Below are 20,618 nucleotides of genomic sequence, written 5' to 3'. Positions count from 1 at the left end.
TCCAATGTGTAGGAATTTCTCCCATCTAGCGTTGAGATCATATATCGCCATCAACTCTCTCACGCCACGCAGTTCAAAGTACGTATTACAGCTACGGTAGCCTTCACGCTTTTTTCTGATGATGCCGGTCTCTTGCTCTTTTCAATATCCTTTTTCTTTTTCTGGGCGAAGAAGAAGACTCCTGTTCCTGAAATTTGGATTTTGAATACGTGTGGTCCTCCATGTTTCCTTCTTCAAACTTGACGGGGCCGGGAAGCTACGATACCCATTAGCAGCACCTGTGTGTTTATCACGTAACATTGAAAACGTGAAAGGCGGATCAGTATGTCCTGTATGTCCCTTACCGGCTAACATATTTCAAGATGGCGCATGAATATGGAGCGTCTACCCCTGTTCATGCAAATGCAAATGTAAAATTTCAAGCCAATAGGAATACTTGGAATTGATGGTGGAGGTAAATATTCATGAAAAAGGACAAGTTTGTGAACGGGCAACACCGATTTTGATAATGAACAACTAAACACGTTACACACTGGACCTTTAATAACCAGTAAAGAAGATATTTTTTATTACATCTTGTATTGTACATTTTTATTTTCTAGGGGCAAGTTAGAATTAAAAAAAATGAAGCAGCACCACTGACATTACCAGGTTTTCTGTCTCTTGAGGTGTATACCTGAGGCACACATAACAAAAATGATTAAAGAGAGAGAGAGATTATACAGACAATTTTGTACTACACCTGTACTAAAATATTACATATAGCCCTATTAGGATTTTGGTATTAATAATTTGCGGCGAATTATTGACGGCTTGTATTGACATCTTAAGTCAGCAAAGAAGGTTTTTGTAACTGGACAACTTTTGTTTTTATTTTTATCTCTAATTTCTTTAATTCCATTGTCAACTGAAAATTATTAGTGTGTCCATTACATGATAAGGCTGATAATGATCTATATTTCTTTCTTATTGCCAACAAATCCCATTAAAACACCAAAAAGTAACAATTAATGAGATGTTTTTAGAGCACTAAATGTGAATTAATATACAGCTAAGACTCCTGTTTGAGTAACATTTGCTAAAGACAATAGTGTCCAGCTAATTTAAAACATTACCTGAACATTTAAAAAAGGAAACTATATACTTAGGATATACTATATACTTATTTTGAAAGTTTCCTTTCTCTGTTTTTGCTTATTTTTGATACTGTTTATAACTCAAAATACAATCTTACATCTTACAGCTTTATATCTGTGAATGTACTGTAAATGAATATACATTTATAATTATTTAATTTAAGTGGAAATTAGCATTGACACAACAACTGTACAGTATGTATAATATTCTTTTCGCTCAATTAAAATATTTGAATTTTAGTAGGACCTAATGAGTTTGGGGCTGTGAGTCTTTTTATGGGATTTGTTGACAATAAGAACAACTTTGAATAATGGCGGTTGTGTCTCCCTAAAGCAGCCCCATTCATGCTGGCTTTGAGAAAAACTCTCATGCTCACACACACAACAGCACACAAACATCTGTAATGGACTCATTTGACTAAAGGATGTGATGTCATCGACACAGCCCCCTAAAGTTACCACTATCAGCTGACTCCGTCGGTCCAGACTCGCCCTCTGAGTCAGAGTAGAACGGCTTCTCCACTTTCTTCTCCTTCCTCTTCTCTCGGCTGCTGCATTTGGTCCATTCAGGCACCTGGCAGAGGAAGCAGATTTCAAACAGTTAGCCGTCAGCTCTGCCCTGGTGGCAAATCCGTCAGACGGAAGCAGAGACGTGGGCAGATTACAGTAGCATGGCCATGAATGCCTCGGCCTGGGCGTGATGCAGCCAAACAAAGCCAGCCATCAGATCTGCTTTTAGATCTGACAGCAAGAGAACAAATTCAGTACATTCAGTTGCACAGATAGACGTTAGCACCAGGTGATGCCTTCATGACCAGTTGCAGAAATGGCTTTCTTTTAATACAGGGAGCTGTTCCATTAAGAGAAGTGATGTCTTTGAGGAGTCCTCCCACACTTTACAAAAGAAAACTGAGGCAGATCTGTCTTGCTCTTTCTGTGACCAAACTCATTAACTAGAGCCATCAGCTAATGAGTGTGGACATCTCCAAACCTCATTTAAAAACCCACAGGGCTGCTAATGCATCTCCATGTGTCAGAGGACCGCCTTGCATAAAGAATCACTTCTTTAATGGTAGAGACACCGAGGAAGACGGTGCTTTGTTTCAGGTAGCTTTGGCTAGACACAGAACAGCAACTACATTAGGCGGGGGGTGGGTCAAAAAGCACTTGGGTTTTGCCGCTATGTGTTGAGGCTCAAGGAGGTGGGCTTTCTGCCGCTAACTGACTCACACTCGTTAATGTTGTGACTCTTTCAAGCAGCGTAAAAACCTGGCAGATGTGGAAAAGAAAAAAGATTGGGATGCAGGTGAGACAAGGAAGGAGAATTTTTTTTGAAAAAAGTCAGGAAAGCAAGAGAAACAGGCACTGGAATGTTTCTGGGTCTAAAAAAGAAGACGTGTGAGAACAGTTTCTGATATCAGAGACAAAAAAATAACCCCCAAATTCAATCACAGTATTTAGCACAACATCTAGGTAGCTAAAAACTTATCAAGGCATCTTTTTCTGGTAAAATCAATGCACTCCAATATAACTTAATTATACTGTATGTACTTAAATATATACTTAAATAAAAGAAGAAAAAGTCAACATTAAAATTCACTACTCTCTAATACACCAAGCAGATACACGACAATGCATTTAATCTTCATCAGTGACAAAGCATGATGTTATACTAGCATGGATTTAAATGAACTAAATGAAAAGGTGAACACAAGAGGGATAAGCAGAAATCGGAATCACATCACTCAGTATCACACAACAACATTTGGGACACTTTCACAAACTGTCACAAATTTCACGTGAGACCAATTAGGTGCAGAAGAGGAAACAGTGAAGTCAGTGATCCCCTAACTAACCAGATGGCAAAAAAAATCTCCACTCAAGGTCTATTTACTCGTTTGTTCTGGGGAGTTCGACTATATCACATTATACTAAATTGGTGCATTTACTAAATTTAGCACAAAAAGTAAGGAAATTTGTGTTTGGTAGATTATTTCTCTGTGGTAACAATGCTTTTTGGCAATAAATCTTATACCGTTGGAAAGCCTGTTTAGTTCCCTTTCAAATGGTGCCCCATTTGGCAGCGCTGAGTACGTGGGTTGTGCCCATGAAAAATTTGCCAAATCTTCTCTGCCAATGCCAAACAGCTTATTCTGGATGATTCTGCCTACGGCAGTTGGATCGTAGGATCAAAGTGTGGTGAAGACACGGAGAACGCTATGCTGATTGCTGCACCGATAGAGTAACACCTTTTGGTGGAGGCAGTGTGATGGTGTGGGGCGGCATCTCCCTCACTGGAAAAACGAGGCTTGTCATCATTGGAGGCAATCTCAATGCAGAGAGATATAGAGATGAGATTCTGCAGCCAGTGGCAATCCCATATCTCCACAGTCTGAGACCGAACTCTATCCTCCAAGATGACAACGCTCGCCCCCACGGGGCGGGGTTCATCAGAGACTACCTCCAGAATGTGGGAGTGGAGAGGATGGAATGGCCTGCCAGCAGTCCTGACCTCAACCCCATTGAACACTTGAGGTATCAGCTTGGGCGTGCTGTTCGTGCCAGAGTGACCAACACAACCACGTTGGCTGACTTGCGACAAATGCTGGTTGAAGAATGGGATGCCATCCCACAGCAGTGTGTGACCAGGCTGGTGACCAGCATGAGGAGGAGGTACCAGGCTGTTATGGCTGTGTATGGTTCTTCCACACGCTACTGAGGATCCTGTTTGTGAAATGAATAAATTGTTCAATTGCCAATATGTCTTCCTTCAAACTTCAATCATCCAATCCACCAAACACCAAACGAGTCAATGGCAGAATAAGCTGTTTGGCATTGGCAGAGAAGATTTGGCAAGATTTGAAAGTGAACTAAACAGGCTTTCCAACGGTATAAGATTTATTGCCAAAAAGCATTGTTACCACAGAGAAATAATCTACCAAACACAAATTTCCTTACTTTTTGTGCTAAGTTTATATATATTATTATTATAACGCTTTTATCCAACACGCTTTACATTTTACCTCTCATTCATCTTTACCGTCAACAGATGAGATTTCCTGTTGTCATGAAACTGTAGAGGTTAAAACATTATTCTCTTATTCTGAACTTGTTGTCCTTGTTGGCTTAAAAGTAAGTGTAAATAAGTGGACCTTGAGTGGAGATTGTTATGTCAACTGCAGTTTTCAAGTGTCAAATTTTAAGCCAACATGGAAGATAAGTCCTAAATTAATATAGGTTTGTATCTACAGTGCCTTGACAACTGAGCAACTTTTATCTGCTGATGAAGACCATGGGATATGATTGAAAGCTCCAAGACAGGTAAGTAAGTGGACCTTGAGTTGAGACTGTCAACTGTTGTTAAGCTCAGTTTTCTAATCCTTTCGACTGCTTGCACTGGCTTCCTTCGTCATCCACTCTTATTCTACAACTTCAATTTCTTTAACATGCAAGAGGCTAAATTAGTATTTGTGTATCTTCTAGTTAATCTCTTTCCACTTGGGACAAAGACAGCTGTCTCTCTAAATATGAATCTGCACTGATTCAGGGATTCAGCACTGAGGGGTAAGATCGTATTAATCTTGTCAACTTGATCATCCTCAGTTACTACATTACGACAACCAGAGAGAGACTATAAGAGGAAAGAGAAAAAGCAGTCATCAAAACAAACACCACCGCACTCCCAAACTGAGGGGGGAGGAGGGGGGGGGGGCACCTCTTTCCATTCTCCTAGCAAGCTGATTCGCCCCTCGCCGGTGGCTATGACTTCCTCTGTCTGTGGAGATGCATAATGTGCAGAGGGAGAGCAGTGGATGTAATACACTCAGTTTGATAACGATGCAGCGAGGTTTTTCTATATTATACATCATTGCTGACCTTTTTTTTTTTTTAAAGCATATTTTTTAGGTTTTTAGACTGATTACCTATCCTCCAAGTCATCATTTATTTCAAAACACTTTGAATAACAACTGGCAGACATTTGAGACGTGCTTGAGATCCCACAGCCCTATCAGACGAGTTCAAGTATCCCTTCATCAACACCACCCATCATGTTTAAATGTGCAATATTTTACCAAATCTTAATCTGTACTTTTCCAAATTAGCTAAACTAATCCATGTACTGAGGTTAAAATGGGTTTCAATGTCTCGCTTTGGGCCAATTCTTGCATACCGAATTGGTTTTCTGCATTCTGCAACACCCGCTGTGAATCGATAGATCCTGAGGCGATACATACAAGACCAATCAGCAAAGACATAAATTATAACCCCCCCTAACGCCGGGATCCAATATCTAAATTGAAACTAAATGCTACCATTAAATTAAATTAAATTAAATGTGACATGGTTTTGCAATGACCTAAAATCATTTTAATTTAGGTTGGTAATTTAGAGGATTTTTAATGAACAGATGCCATGTTTTTTTCCAGTTTGAAAACTGCAAACGGTGAAAAGAATCCATTGACATCGGAAGCTAATGTGATTTGATCCCTGCCAGACCACATTAAGGGAGGAAAAACTGGGGTATGGCATTGCTAACCCGGTTGCAGTAATGAGGTCTGCTGTCAGAAAATCAATCAGATGTCAGAGCTTCTTTGAGTTCTCAAAACAGACTGCTCACAGCTGCATCATCACATGATGTAAAGTCACTCTGATAACAACATAAAAGCAAGAAATTGTTTACTGTGATGGATTAAATATCTCAAGTTCATCTCAAACTCGAGTTTTAACTTTTACAAGAAACATTATATTTGCCTGAGGGCCAGAAATCAAATTAGAAGTGAATTAAATGTTTTGGAAACGGTCAACAATAATGTAACTCAATATAACTTGTTTATCTCAAAACAAACTAAGCTCCCTGTATGGTCTCTTGTACACCACCAGTCAAAATATAACTCAGTGCACCTGTGGCCTCATCCTGAAATCTGACTCACAATGAAATGATGACGTTAACACCGGGTATGGAACATTGCGCTATGAGTAAAAACAAAAACTATGCTATAATCACAGTAATTAACAAATATGACAGCACAATCAAGCCCTGAGGTCACTCCTGAAACTGAGTCTTTTGACAAAGAAGTGACACACTCAAGTTTTGATTTATGTCTTCATTTAGATCACATTGTTGGTTATGAACCGATGGCACATGGAGTGAATGGGATGGAGAAGAAGAGGAGGGACTTTGGTGAGTTGGGACGATGTTCTACAAAAGACTCAGATCAAATTACTTTATTTAGCTATAGTCCTGAAGAAAATTTGGGAAGTAATAAGTAAATAAATTGATGCATATTATCAACTATTAGCTGCACCTGTACAGATATATTGGTATAATTGTAGGTGCCAGCCCTCCTTAGGTCAAACTCTAGCACAGACTACAGGAGAGGTGGTTTACTGCTGTTGATACTGATTTGTAGGGAAAACTTAGGCTGTAGCTCCCAAATCTGTTCCCTTCTGTATCGCATGTGCTATTGGCTCAAACATCGGTGAAGAATCACCTGGATGGGGCGAGTGAGCTGCTGCCGAACAGAAGCAAGTGCAGCAGAGAGATAGGTGAAGTTACCACGACTGTGTTTTCACAGTGAATCAGACGTTTCTAAATAGAAGCTGTAATCCTCTTTTCTCCTTTGTGACTCATTCTCCTCCATGGGAGGGAGATATTAAGCAGCATCCATTTGGAAATAGCTGGAGGCCAAAAAGGATGAGCTGTTAATGCTAATGAGCTGTAAGTGGATGAAAGATGGCTAGTGAAAGAGGAATCAATGTTATATTGGAGTTAATGTTATATTGGATGTGAGGCTCGGACGACTCTGTCCAGCCCCTCTGAGGCACTGCTCTGGGGCAGGAGCAACCCTCGCTCCCCTCCACCTTTTGAGGCCCCTGGAGAGCCCAGAGGACCCCTGTGTCTCTGTATATTACTGTTCCCACTGCACGCACAGAATCCTTCACCTCCACGTTGCGCACGGAGGGGTCTGGGGCGGCTTCAGGCCAGTCAGGCAACTCCTGGTAGCCACCAGCCTTGGCATTCAGCAAGTGGGACAATGAACCCAACTGGAAGTGGTCTCGGTCTGCAAAAACCCAAGAACAAGGAATTCAGGATGCAAATCTGCACTTTTTATCACTCCTATTATTATTCTTTTAATGATCTAATTTTTGGAACTACAGATCCTATAATTTAGGTGCTTTGGGTGATTTAAAGAGGAAGTACAATGTTGCCATGGAGTCTGTTACTAAGCTGTGGGCTGCATTTGGCAAATTGGCATCATTATATTGCAAAATTAGCTATTTGCAGTTCCTGTTTGCAATGTACCCATGGATGTCATGGGACAACTATCCCTGAAATTGTGTTGATACTAAATAAACATGATTTCTAAAGATTTATAAAAGTTGATTTGCAACATCAAAGATAATGATATCCTCGGAAAGTGTTTTAGTGTCACTAAAATATGTGTATGTCTGTAGCTAACTTCTAACAACTTCTAACAACTTAATGTAATTAAGCCCTGATGAATATCCCAAAAGTTGTCCTTTTCTTAATATAAACATGGAAGTGTTAGGAAATCTATCTCACAAAGAAATATCACAAACTAGATAAAAACCTACAAGCTGATCAAAGCACATCTTTGAGTAATCTCTGTTTCAGTGTTTAGTGTTTATCTCACAAATTATAGTGGGACTTTTTAGTTTTCGACTCGCTCGCAGCTGAATGTAAACGCCTTCTGTACCTTTAAATGGAGACTCGAGGACTGGTGCAGGTTTGAGGGCGAGGAACAGTTTTTTAGCGTACTTGCTGAGAGCTCCGCTCTTCTCGGTGGGCACGATGAGCTGGCGAATGAAGCGTGCCCGATCACGGATATCATAGTTCTGGTCGTACTTCGCCAAGTTCAGAACATACTGCGTCAACAGTTTGGTCTGCGAGAAGAAGGAATATGAAGGACATGTAGGATGAGGGAAGTACAAACAGTAATATCATAACATTGCATTGGGTAATAATTGGTTGATAGTGTCTAGGTGGTTGCTAGGTGTTTTACAGGATGTTCTGAGTAGTTCCTTGGGTGTTGCTAGGTAGCTGCTAGAGAAAATTGCAGGGTTGCTAAGTTGTTGCTATGGTGTTCTGGAAAGATGTTAGGGTGTTTCTATGTAGTTACTAAGGTGATTAGAGGGTTGCCAGGTAGTTGCTAATGTATCTAGGTCAGGGGTCTTTAACGTCTTTTAGGCCAAGGACCCCTCGGCTGAAAAAGAGACGGAGCAGGGACCCCTTACTATATATACTGCACTTATACAATTGAGTTGCATAATAAACTGGGCCTACAATAACGTGTAGGGCGGTCTAAAGCCTTAACACATATATTTTTATGCTGCATACAATACTAAGCTATTAAAATAATCATTGTTGACATATTCATACATTTATACATACATGTATGCATTTAGACATGTTTTAATGTTAAAATGTGGCACAGTAAATCCTTAAAGCTATAGTGCGTAGTTTCTGTCGCCCCCATGAGGAATTCTAAGTAATGACAACAAAACTGTCGCCGCGTCTACATGATACAAGCCTTCTGTGACTGCACACCTCCCCACCCCTCCTCCATGCAGCTGCTAGTAGGCAAGGAGGACACTGAGGATAAAAACTCTTCAGAAGAGGTAATTATCATCACTCGAGTTTCTGCGCAGGAAAGTCACGACACAATCTCCTGAACACAGCCATACTGAGAAATACAGACGGAGTTGTGTGGAGTCTTAATTAGCTTTGTATCAACTAATTTGGCAATGGCTTGAATGTAACGGACGTTCATTAATATCAAAAAGTTACGCACTAAAGCTTTAAGCTTAACTGTATCTACTGTAGCTACTTTACCTACAGGCCTGTAAGCCTATCATCAATGTTGTGTAAATTAAATAAAGATTTATCTTTACAAATAAAATGTTGGATTCATGTTAATGTATATGTTCAGACATATATATATATATATATATATATATATATATATATATATATATAAGTAAGTATATTTACTCAAGTACCACTTAAGGACAATTTTGAGGTACTTGTACTTAACTTGGGTATTTCCAAATTCTGCTACTTTATACTTCTACTTTTTTACAACTTTCTTCTTACAATTCAGAGTCAAATATTGTACTTTTTTATTCCACTATATTTATTTGTTTATTAAGTTTAACTGCTAGTTACTTTGCAGATTCAGATTAATAATAGAAAAAACAAACAAATAAATGATGATGAATTATTATAGATTAGACTTAGACTTCTCTTTATTGATCCTTTTGGGATGACTCCCGCAAGGAAATTAGATTTCCAGCAGCAGATTTTAGCAGCATATAAAACACTCTTTAAATATTAGATTAAGATAAGACTTTATTGATTTGTTTGTATTGGTGACATCACTGACCTGAAGCTTGGTAGCATTGCTCACACGGCTGATAAGTTCATGTTTTATAGTCTTTTTAAATACTAGTGATAAAATGTCGTCACACCTGTTTGGAGTTGGTTAAATAGAGCTTGGCGGCCAAATTGATGATTTGTAGCTTGACAATGTCCTCTTCGTTAGTGAACGATTTGGCCATCTTCCTCAGAACATCCGGGGCAATCTTCGGTACATGCTCACAGTATTCTCCAATCAGCCACAGGATACTAGCCCGCGCCATCGGCACCTGAGAACAATTCAAATCAAATTAGATGGTTGTGTTTGGGTTTTGGAAAGTTAAACGTCATTTGGCAAGCTTGATTTAACACAGTAACCCATGATGTTTTTCAAACCAAGAACAACTTTGCTGTAACTTACCTTTGTTGTAACTAGAAGTTTTAAATTCAGACATTCAGACAGCAGTTTGTGAATGAGACTCTCACCTGGATGTTGTCTGTTAGTTTCGCCATGTGCTTTATGATGTCGCTGTGCTTCTCCGGTTGCATCTGAAGCAGCTTCTTAATAACCACCACCGACTCGGCTACGACCAACTCTGTACAACAGGAAGAAGAGACATAAATCATCAAATGAATATTGAATTCATTTCCTTCATCTTCATCCTAGATTAAGATGTCCACCTGTCAGGAGTAACAGGTATAAGTACTCCTTTATACCTGCAGCTTTTTCCCTCTTGAATATGGGTCAGGGGAGTAGTCATAGTTAAACCAGGTGGCTACGTTATTTCTTTCTTTATTTCTTGGTTAGTTATTTATTGTAGTCTGTTGACTATGTGTTGAGGATGTCAGAGATGTAAAGGATGCTGATGTTGTTGTTGATGATGGTTGTTGCTGATTATATTGTGTCAACTTTGTAAGGCTGACCCAGGACTAGGTGGAGGGATTATATCTCCAACCTGGCCTGGGAACGCCTCGGGATCCCCCAGTCGGAGCTGGTTAATGTGGCAAAAGGGAAAGGGAAGTTTGGGGTCCCCTGCTGGAGCTGCTACCCCCGCGACCCGATACCGGATAAGCGGACGAAGATGGATGGATGGATGTAAGGCTGATACTGTAAGCACTTTTCTTGTGTAGGCTACTTTGATGCTGCTACCCATGCACCTTGCTCAGTACTTGTATTTATTTGTTCTCATACTGTAACGGTTGTGTTCCAGTTTTTACTGTTGTTCAGGTTTACTCTATTCCCTCCCAGCCCACCCCACCCCACTCGAGACTGTGTGTCTATCATGTATGTATTTATGTCTTTTATGTGTTTATACCTGCTGCACACCCAATCACCCTTCGGGGACACAAATAAAGTTGAAGTTGAAGTAGACTGACTTACTAAAATTCAAATGCAGTCCTTTACTTATTCACTGAAGAAAACAGGTTGTTTAAGTTAAAGTGTTTTTATTAGATTTTTCCAGTTTGTTTGGATATGAAGTCTGTGTCTCGGAGATTCGTATCTAATCTTCTTAAACTTATGTTCTGCTTCTTTTTTCCACTGTGCTAACTTATATTTCATAATTTACAAATGCAAATGAATAAGCATGATTAAATGATCCTATTGACCTCATATCTGATACTGCTAGCTGCAACTATGTATTCCTTGTACTATACAGCAATATATATCACTTAAAAAGCATCCAGACTGTCACATAGAAAGACTCACCGTCTCGGTTGGACAGCAGCTGCACCAGGCCGTTCAGACACGTGTCCCTCACCTCGCCGATGTTGGTAGCGCAGCGGCCAATGGCTTGGATCGTGGCGGCCACAAAGTCTTTATCCATGCTTTTAATGTACGTCTGTCGGAAAGAAATATTCACTCAGTACAGTAAAACATAAAGCAAGCTGATGAATCACTCCTGGCTGAAGTACAGATCTGCAAAAAAAAATAATTTTTTTGCTACTTTTAGTTGTGGTTCACTGTACCTGAAACTCTCTGAGAATGGTGGAAATGTTCGTCTCATTGGCCAGATTGGTGAGAACCTCCAGCTGCAAAAAAACACAAAAAAATAAACATTTTTGAAACCCTGAAAGCTTAATTTATAAGGGGAATACAAAGCCATGTTTACTGTAATTTCAGCTTTTTTTCATATTTAGTGCTGTTAACTCTGTGCCGAAGCAGTTTTAAAAATGTTTACGTTTTTTACATTGATGTCTACATTTTAAAAACGGCTTCATTCTGACTTATGGGAATTGATTCGGCAAGAGTTGATTCGATAACTGTGTGCTGTAGGATGCTGTATACTTTATGTTATACTACCATGACTCAGATTGAGAGAATTAATGGTCTTCCATTGATTGAAGATTATGATTATAGAGAAAAGGAAGAACAGCACAATAGAATAGAAAAGAACCTTAAGGACTTTTATTTGGGTTGGGTCTGTCGAGCGGATGTAGAAACTCTTCAGGTACGGTTCAAACATCCCCTGTGAAACATAATGACAGGAAGAAAGAATAAAAAACCTCAGTGAATCTGCAGCTCCATCAGCATTTGATTTCAAATTTCACACACAAACATCCAAAAGATACCACCGAGTGTAGCTCACCCTTCTCTTAATCGACATTGTTGCCACGTTCTGAAGAACAACATACTGGACTTCACTGGAGGGAGAGATTGATAGAGAAATTGAGTAGGATAGGAACAGACGTATTAAATAAAGTGTAAATCCCCTTTTAGAAGAGACTCCACTTTTTTCAGATATTATGGTAGAAACATTTCTGTTGGCTTGTTTTCTGCTGTTGATTTTTGTTTGATAAGAGAGGACCTGTAGCCTTCGCTAATGCATCAATACCAATTTGGTTTATAAATTATTTTTTATTTCAAATGCCCTATACAGACCCCTAGTAAACCCAGACTTCACTTCGTCTGCCTGATTACACCTCTTCTCCTGGCTGTGTGATCATCAGGACATCATTTGGGTATCTTTGTAGATGGTGTCGTTCACAAACGAGACCAATAAAATGGTTTTAAAAACTTGCGTATATTTCTTGTTAAACATCAAGGCATTATTCTTCGAAGTAAGAAGACCGGTGTGTTTGCAATTAAAGCTGAGACTCCATATAAATATAACAGAGTCTAATCAAACCTATCGTACGGTGCAACGGATTTCTGACAGATCCCCCACAGAGAGCTGTTGCTGAATGATGATCATATTACAGCAAACTCAGAGCCACAAGAGCACTTATTCAATAAGAAGCTGACAGTTTGCAGGACTTACAGCCAAGAGGCAATCTATGTGCCATCATCACTCTCTATGGTTTATGCTCTCATGTTTACCTCAGACTCACTGAGCTCCCTGTTTAATTTCACTTCCTGCTTCAGGGCTGTACAGATTTATTTTACTACCATCACTTGTCATTTTTCTCTGTTCTCATACAGTTTTCCACTTTGCTGAGTTTCATCGCTATTATTGTTTCGTCACATTCAACTGTATATTTATTGTTCTTTTTAAAGTGACACAGCTCTTATTATTTTCAACCGTAGGTCCATTCTCAGCCACAATAATGTTCATTTTGAAATACACTGCTGCCAAAATATTTGGTATAGCAATCAGACTAGATAATGTATTTAAAAATATAGACAGTACAGCTCACCTGTGGCTCCTCAGGAGACGGACCAGGGCCTTGGCGATCACCCCAACCTCTGCTTTAGGGGCCAGATGGAAATACAGCTGAGCCACAGCCATCACCACCTGGAACAAGAAGAGACAACAGAGGGAAGGGTAAATCATCACCAGTGATACAATCTCACCATATAAAACACAGTTACATGTACTATATTGTCAATCTGGGTGAATTCATTCATTACCAAAGCAGCACTCCATCACCATCACTGCCTTAAACTGCAGTATGTTGAAAATGTGAAGTGTGTTGGATTTATTCTGTTGAATATCCATGAAAGAACAAAATCAAATACTGTTTTGACTAAATGTGAGAAGACTAAAATCCAACTAATGTTCTGGCACTGAGTCAATCAAGAAAAAGGGTTGTGTTTTTTAGGTCTTTTGAGCACTCAATAAGCATATTGCAGTGTGCGGTGAGAGTGAAACAAAACTGTAAAGTTTTGGGCCACAAAATCACTGAGCTGGAAGACGCTAAAACTCTCTGCAGAGCTGAGGAGAGCTGCAGAGTTCACATAAGTATTCATGTCACTGTTGACATAGTCTCGCATTGCCAGACCTCCGCAGTGCTGTGTCAGCGCTGGAGTAAGGTCCAGCTACACCGGCTTATCATTCTGGGATAGGGGAAAAAACGCTCTGGGGCGTTTTTAGTTCTTTAAATTAATCATCTAACTAATCGTCTTGGGCGCCACACACAACATTGATATATCACTTTTTAAGTTTATATGGCAAACTTACACTTATTTACACATCTAGCCATTACGGAGCAACATTATCTTTCATTTGGAGTTGTGTTTGTGTCCACCTGGCAAACGCAAGTTCAATATTCACTCTCTTTTAGCTCTGTTTTGGTCTCTACTAACTCCTGAGGAAAATATCTGGCTCTTTAGCTGCTAAACGCTCCACTATGTTCACCAGCTGGTTAGTAAAAGTGTCTGTCTGCTATTTGGTGCTGAGCAGGTAGTGTACAGTGGGTTTTTACAGTGTTTTCACTAAAAACAGCTGCCTGCTGCGACCGAAAACAACACTATTAGAGCGGTGAGAGCAGGGGCGGTTCTACATTGAATTACACCCAGGGCGATATATATATCTAAATAAATGTGCCAAAAATATATACAATCAGATATATAAAAAATGTAACAACAGCAGAAAGCAACAATAATATAAATAAAATATTAAGAATAATATACAAATAAAATATAGAATAAATAGGCCTATTCTAAATAGCACAAATCCTTCATCACACAAATGTGAAAACACACTAAAGAGAATCTAACTGTTATACTAACTAAAACACAAACTAAAACCTGACCTTTCTGGCCTTCCTTGATGCAAAATCATCAATGATGTTATTGTATGAAATCTGCTCCCCTATTGAATGCTCACGGGCGCACGCCCTTTAAAAAAAAAAAAGTACTCAAAAAATGTTTGCATTTCAGACGGCCGACACAAACACACACTCCTATCACACTCCTAACTTTTAAGTGCTCATGCCGCCCCCCCATGAGTCATAAAAAAATGCACCCCGGGCGGCTGCCCGCTTCGCCTGTGCCAAAAACCGCCACTGGGTGAGAGTGAACCAGAACAGTAACAGAAGTTGTGGGCCAGACAGCAAACCAATGAGCTGCCACTCACTATAAAGCACTGTAAAGCTGAGTGTGATACTTCTTTGTAGATTCATCACTACGAGCAAACACTTTCACACTGTTTTCACATTGCCATTTCATGTTATGTCAATATAATAATAATGGCCATAGCTGCTTTAAGGAGTATGTGTAGTGGTGGATTCTTACTCCCAATGCCCCACTAAGAAGCACATGTATATGGCAAAATAAGAGCTTCAAACAGGCCCACAACAAGTTAACTTCAGATATCGGAGCAAAGGGGAAACCATTCATTAATTACTTAATAGGTGCAAAACAATAAGCTGCATAAAGCGCAATTATAGAGCTCACTGATTGTCTGCTATGCTACATGCAAGATAAGGAAAAACATTTTCTGCCTGAGGAACGGGGTTGATCTTTAAAGCACGCAGCTCGACTCCAGCAGAATAATGTGCGACGGGGGAATTTCATAACATCTAACACGGAACAAACAGGCATTCCAAGGTGACCACAGCAGCAGTAATGTGTGACACTTTGTTCATTTCCTTTGGGAGATTGTCCAATTCCGAGTGAGAGGTCAGGCCTGATTAAGTGCTCAAAGGCACTTCAGCTGCTTTTTAACATGAACCAAGGTCGTGCATATGAAGACCGCAACTACTCACAACGCGACCTGCTGCTCAATGTGGAATAATGTTGGAGGGAAAACAATTAGGATCTACCATGGCAACTGACTCAAGAGGAGAGTTAATGGGCTGTTATACTGATGTAAGTTGTGTGTATTATTCAAAAGTGCAGCGGCCTCACAGCTGCATTGCGGCTCTGCAGGAGCGGCTTGGTGTTTCTCAGCAGCAGCCGGTGGTCTGGATCCATGACGTACGGCTTCCTCTTGGCCATGGCAGGAGCCTCTGCCTTCTTATCTTTCTCCTCGTCCTCCTCCTCGTCCTCATCTTCATCCGAGCCGTAGAAGGTCTTGTCGCTTCCCTCCTCCAGCAGGGACTCCTGCAGAGACGGTGGGAATTAAGCAGTGTGTTGGGGAACTAACAGACCAAGACAGAGATCTCTCTCGCATAGAAAGTAGTTATTGGCTGCGTAAAAGGAAAACGACTCTCGAAGTCACTAGATGGTAATTTGCTCTTAAATATATTTGTTATAAACAAACATGGAGAGTGCAAAATGGCTGTACCACCACATTTGTCACAACATGCATTGGAAATGACCACAATAACAATGACAATTTTCATCACAGTATGAATGTGAAAATGTCTCAATTTGTTGCTAGTTGCTTTTGAGAAAATATGTCGACAGGTGGGTCTGAAAAACTGATAAAGACAGAGAAACAATATCATCAAGTTGGCAGCGGTGAAAGAGGAAAACAATGATAGGATGGTTTCAATTTGTACCTCTGCACAGTCACAATGGCAGAACGAAGTCTATTATTTCAATAAATACACCTAAACACTTGTTGCACAGTAATCTCCCCAAATCCTGTTCCTACAGTATGCAAATGAGCTGTTGGTGATGAAACACAAGGAGTAAATTTACTTCTGAGTTTTGTAAGTTTGCAAGGACTTCAGTAAAATGCAACAAGGAAGTAAACAATTACAGTATGTCCTTTATGTGATCGGATTCATTGAAAAAACCCATATTACACATGGTAGTAAAACAGTAAATATGCCTGTGCAAGCAGTGGCAAAGTGCATAGTAAGTGTAAAAGCTTTATGTTGCTTGTGGTGCTGGAACAATCCCCTTATTAATTGATTGGTCAATTGACAAAAAGACAATTTTGATAAAGGATTAAGCCAGTCTCACGGCAGTTCGTGAAATGGTCACGTTATTTAATCTATGGATTCGTGTACAAGGACACGTTTTTCTCGTTTTTTTCGTGTTGGTGAGGACGATTTTGAAAGTAATGTATTTAAATGGGAAGTATGTTTCGTGATCACAGCACGACTACGGTAGTGAGTAGTATGAAATGCTGAAAGTCTGCGTAGGGAGGTTGGTTGGGGTGGTGGATGGGTCAAACAACACAGGACTTTCACCCCGGAGACCGGGGATCGTGTCCCGGCATGTGGTGTGTCCTTTCACCGTTCTTTTTGTGGCGCATTCCCCAGAGACCGCGGCTCGTGTCCCGGCGTGTCGTTTCCCCTTCTTTTCCGAAACCCCGAAATCCAACCTCCTAATGCTTCCCATTACGTGCTGACCAGCACGAAAACATTACGTTCTCAGCAACACGAAATAAACAAGATAATCGTGTCCGTGAACATGAATCAATGTACACAAATCAATAAATTAAAAATAACGTGACCATTTCACGAACTGTCGTGAGACCGTGCTCTTTTAAGTTAGTTATCAGGAATTTGTTTTTAAAGAAAATGATTCACAAACGTAAAATAATTAACTGCTTTTTTAGTTTATTTCATTGTAAATTAAATATATATAAATATTATATATTAAATATTATATAATATTTGGTTACACTTTACTTGAAGGTATCTACATAAGAGTGACATGACACTGTCATGACCATGTCATAAACATTATAAACAAGTCATAAACGTTTATGACATAACGCTTCTTTTAGTAAGTGTGATTTGGTTTTTGTCATGACAAGTTATGGTTAGGGTTAGGGTTAGAGTTAGGGTTAGAGTTCATGTGTCATGACAGTGTCATGTGTTCATGACAGTGTCATGTCACTCTTATGTAGATACCTTCAAGTGAAGTGTTACCTAATATTTTTTGGACTGTGGGTCAGACAAAAACAGCAAAAATTGTGATGAGCATTTTTCACTATTTCCTGTCATTTTATATACTAAATAAAAAATACGGCTTATAAACTACTAGTGAGCAGAAGTTACACTTCTATAAAGTGATCACTTTTGGGGACTGCACTGCCTCTGATTCTTACTCACGTTCATGTTTGGGTTGAGGAACTGGGTCCTGGCGTAGCGGGTCAGCATGTTGATGATGACGACCTGCCCCCACTCCTCTACGTCGATCAGAAGGTTACACAACTTCCTGTAGTTCTTGTGGATCAGGTCAATGCGTTCCGGACACACCTCCTCAAAAGCCATAACAACACTTCCTGCCACCAACTACAGCATACAACAAGTGGGGGATGTTAGGATAATGTTCTTAAATATCAGGAGAGTACATTATCTATGAGGATTACCGATGCACAGAAATACAATCCATGCATTCTCAAATTGCATCTTAAATAGAACAATACACCTGTAAATAGTGAGTGAATTTCGGTTTGAAAATGACTACAGCTCACTGCAAGGCCCTGTATCCGTGTCACATTCTCATTAGGTGCTGAGCCCCTCTAAAGGTCTGATCCTAGAATCGCCCCTGCTACAGCTTATGCAAAGACTGCAAGGTGGAGAATGAGTGCACTTATTCAAATTTCTATTTGCATTTGTTTAAAAAAAAAAAAAAAGAAAAAGAATCTGGTGGAAAAAAATACTGAATCAGCGTTGCAAAAACTCACCGTAGTTTTGTCGGCGAGGAGTTTCTCTATGACTTCAATCAGCTGGTCCTTCTGTTCTGGATCCAAACTGGGAGCAGAGAAGAATGAAATCAAATATCATTCTTATCAAATGCATGAAACTGCTGGAGAAAGAGTTACCGCTAATTTGTTCTCATACTGTTGTTCTCAAACAAAAGATTGCCAGAGCAATAATGGATGTACCTTTTACTGCCATAAAAGGCTTTAATTTCACGATGACATTAAGTCATAACAACGTTTGATCTTAGCCTAGTTGTTCTCAAACTGGGGATCAGAATGCTCTAATATGCTGCAGCCTCAAAAACTGATTTCTATCTTACAAATGTATCATTTATGCTTCTTTTAATCTTTGATATAAAGCCTATGTCTGTAACTAGAAGGCATCTTCCTATATGTATTAATGAGTGAAATAATCTAAAATTCACCGTACTGTCTTTACACTCAAAACAGGGAATCAGGGGCCTGCGTACTGAAAAAAAGTCTCGGTAAGTCACCTGTAGAGTTTAGGAATTGCGTGAGCGGCCGTCTTTCTGACGTATGGAGACATATCAGAAGCAGCTTCTTTGATGGCCAACATCATTATAGGGACGATGATGGTGACTCGGATGCTGGAGAGGACTCGCAGGGCGCTGGCTCTGATCAGCTGGTTCGGATCCTGCAGAAACACAGAACAAAAATTTCAGAAGCAATCTTTCTGTCGTTGGTTGACAGGGTTCATATTAGGGCTGTGCAATATTTCGATATTATATCGACATCAATATATTAGGCTAGATATCGACACAGCTACAACTGAGGCTGATGGGAATGTCACTAGTTTGGAAGGTATTTGGTCATAGAAAAACACATTTGACACATTTTGACCTGTTGGCGGCGCTAGATGAACAGTTAAGGGAACAAGTATTTGCCTTGGAAATCCGTAGCAAATTTCACAGCAGTCCATCTAATAGTCAAGATATTACACTCCAAATCATAAATGTCAACCATAATGGCGGCGCTAGAGGAAAAGTCAGAGGATCACTAAAGTCAGTAGGATTCATCTTTTGGAAACCATAAATGTCAGTACAATTTTCAAGGATATATGTCCAATATTTGTTATATTTTGTTGATATTTTAGTCAGGACCAAAGTAGAGGACCAACTGACACATTAACATTGCTATCCATAGTGCCAAGCTGCTAGCATTGCTAAAAACATACAGTAAATCTGTGTTTTCATCATAACATTAGACCCACGCAGAATTTTGATAAATGTGTTTCTTTCTGTTGTCAAAAAGTCAAAATCTGAAAGGAAATGTCACTTATGAAAGCTGCTGTACCTTCAACCCTCGCTGAAAGGTGGAAATGGAGAGCAGAGCGAGATCCTGCTGCTCCTCGGCATAACGCACCAAGTAAACATAGACCAGCTTCTTCACCTGTGGAGAGGAGAAGTACGGTAAAAGAGAAACAGGCCGATGAGAAAAAAAAACCAGATTGAATTCAAATTATGTAGATTAGTTCAGTTATTTTCACTGAGATAAATCAAAGCGATGAAACCATGAAATAGGAGGAAAAATTGCAATTTCGTTCAGGTGAGATAAAGCCGAATCCCACGGGTTTTAAAAAAAATATGATAACAAGCAAGCAAAATGAGGAATAAAAAAAGAAAAAAGCCTTAACGCAGAAAGAAACTTTTTCTACCACATAAAACTACACAAAAAAAGGAGCAAATAATACATGAAGCAACAGGAAACTAGCTTCATAACAAACCTCAATGTTTTTACAGGCCACATTTTTCACCACAGCAGGGAAGAGATCTGATGTGTTTTTACCACGGGCGATCATCTGCAGAGAAAAGCAAACCAAATCAGCAGTGAGGATTTCACGAGGTGACATTTTTCAATTATTTGTAGAGATAGTGCAACTTTTTAAATTTTATTTCAGCCCCTTTTCATGCTTTTCCTTTCTTTCCATCTTCTCACTCCTGCAGGGATGATGAATGAATAGATGTGTGTGGAGCTTCAGATTATGAATTTTGAATATAATAACAGCTGACTGCGGAGTTTATATCTCTTACCACTGTACTTAAATCATCCCAAACTGCCTTTGTCTTACAGATGAAGGATATTCAATCTTAAGGATCTTAACTACAGTTACGGCAGCATCTTTACCATCAAAATTATGAAATCAAGTTTGGTACAGAGAACAAGCTTTGTGTCTTTACAGTTGTCTGAATTCATTAAAAATGATGCATGTTGAGTTGCACGTGACGTTTTCTCTCAAAACTTTCCATGCCTTTTGTCCTGTCACTCGACGTGCAGCCGGACCTGCTGATCAGTGAAATCCCAAAGTAAACATTA

General features: G+C 39.6%; 1 protein-coding gene across 8 annotated transcripts in view; it reads right to left on the bottom strand.

The window, feature by feature from the left end:
• Positions 1 to 20,618, bottom strand: part of ap3b2 (adaptor related protein complex 3 subunit beta 2) — a 50,586-nt gene that overhangs the window by 13,387 nt on the left and 16,581 nt on the right. For 5 of the 8 annotated variants that reach the window (XM_078256663.1, XM_078256666.1, XM_078256660.1 and 2 more), the window contains exons 3-18: positions 20,029 to 20,103; positions 19,599 to 19,694; positions 18,779 to 18,939; positions 18,267 to 18,333; positions 17,689 to 17,871; positions 15,584 to 15,778; positions 13,150 to 13,247; positions 12,102 to 12,156; positions 11,910 to 11,981; positions 11,482 to 11,544; positions 11,222 to 11,354; positions 10,000 to 10,109; positions 9,627 to 9,803; positions 7,856 to 8,042; positions 7,068 to 7,198; positions 1,596 to 1,710 (exon numbers count right to left, since the gene is read on the bottom strand). In XM_078256663.1, the coding sequence (XP_078112789.1) occupies positions 1,596 to 1,710; positions 7,068 to 7,198; positions 7,856 to 8,042; positions 9,627 to 9,803; positions 10,000 to 10,109; positions 11,222 to 11,354; positions 11,482 to 11,544; positions 11,910 to 11,981; positions 12,102 to 12,156; positions 13,150 to 13,247; positions 15,584 to 15,778; positions 17,689 to 17,871; positions 18,267 to 18,333; positions 18,779 to 18,939; positions 19,599 to 19,694; positions 20,029 to 20,103 (1,918 nt within the window). The remainder of the gene's footprint in view (positions 1 to 1,595; positions 1,711 to 7,067; positions 7,199 to 7,855; positions 8,043 to 9,626; positions 9,804 to 9,999; positions 10,110 to 11,221; positions 11,355 to 11,481; positions 11,545 to 11,909; positions 11,982 to 12,101; positions 12,157 to 13,149; positions 13,248 to 15,583; positions 15,779 to 17,688; positions 17,872 to 18,266; positions 18,334 to 18,778; positions 18,940 to 19,598; positions 19,695 to 20,028; positions 20,104 to 20,618) is intronic. The other 3 variants (XM_078256664.1, XM_078256667.1, XM_078256661.1) reach the window with 1 other exon arrangement.

The sequence above is a fragment of the Sander vitreus genome, chromosome 8, assembly GCF_031162955.1.
Source record: "Sander vitreus isolate 19-12246 chromosome 8, sanVit1, whole genome shotgun sequence".
Lineage (NCBI taxonomy): Eukaryota > Metazoa > Chordata > Actinopteri > Perciformes > Percidae > Sander > Sander vitreus.
This window is presented reverse-complemented; position numbering and strand designations above follow the sequence as displayed.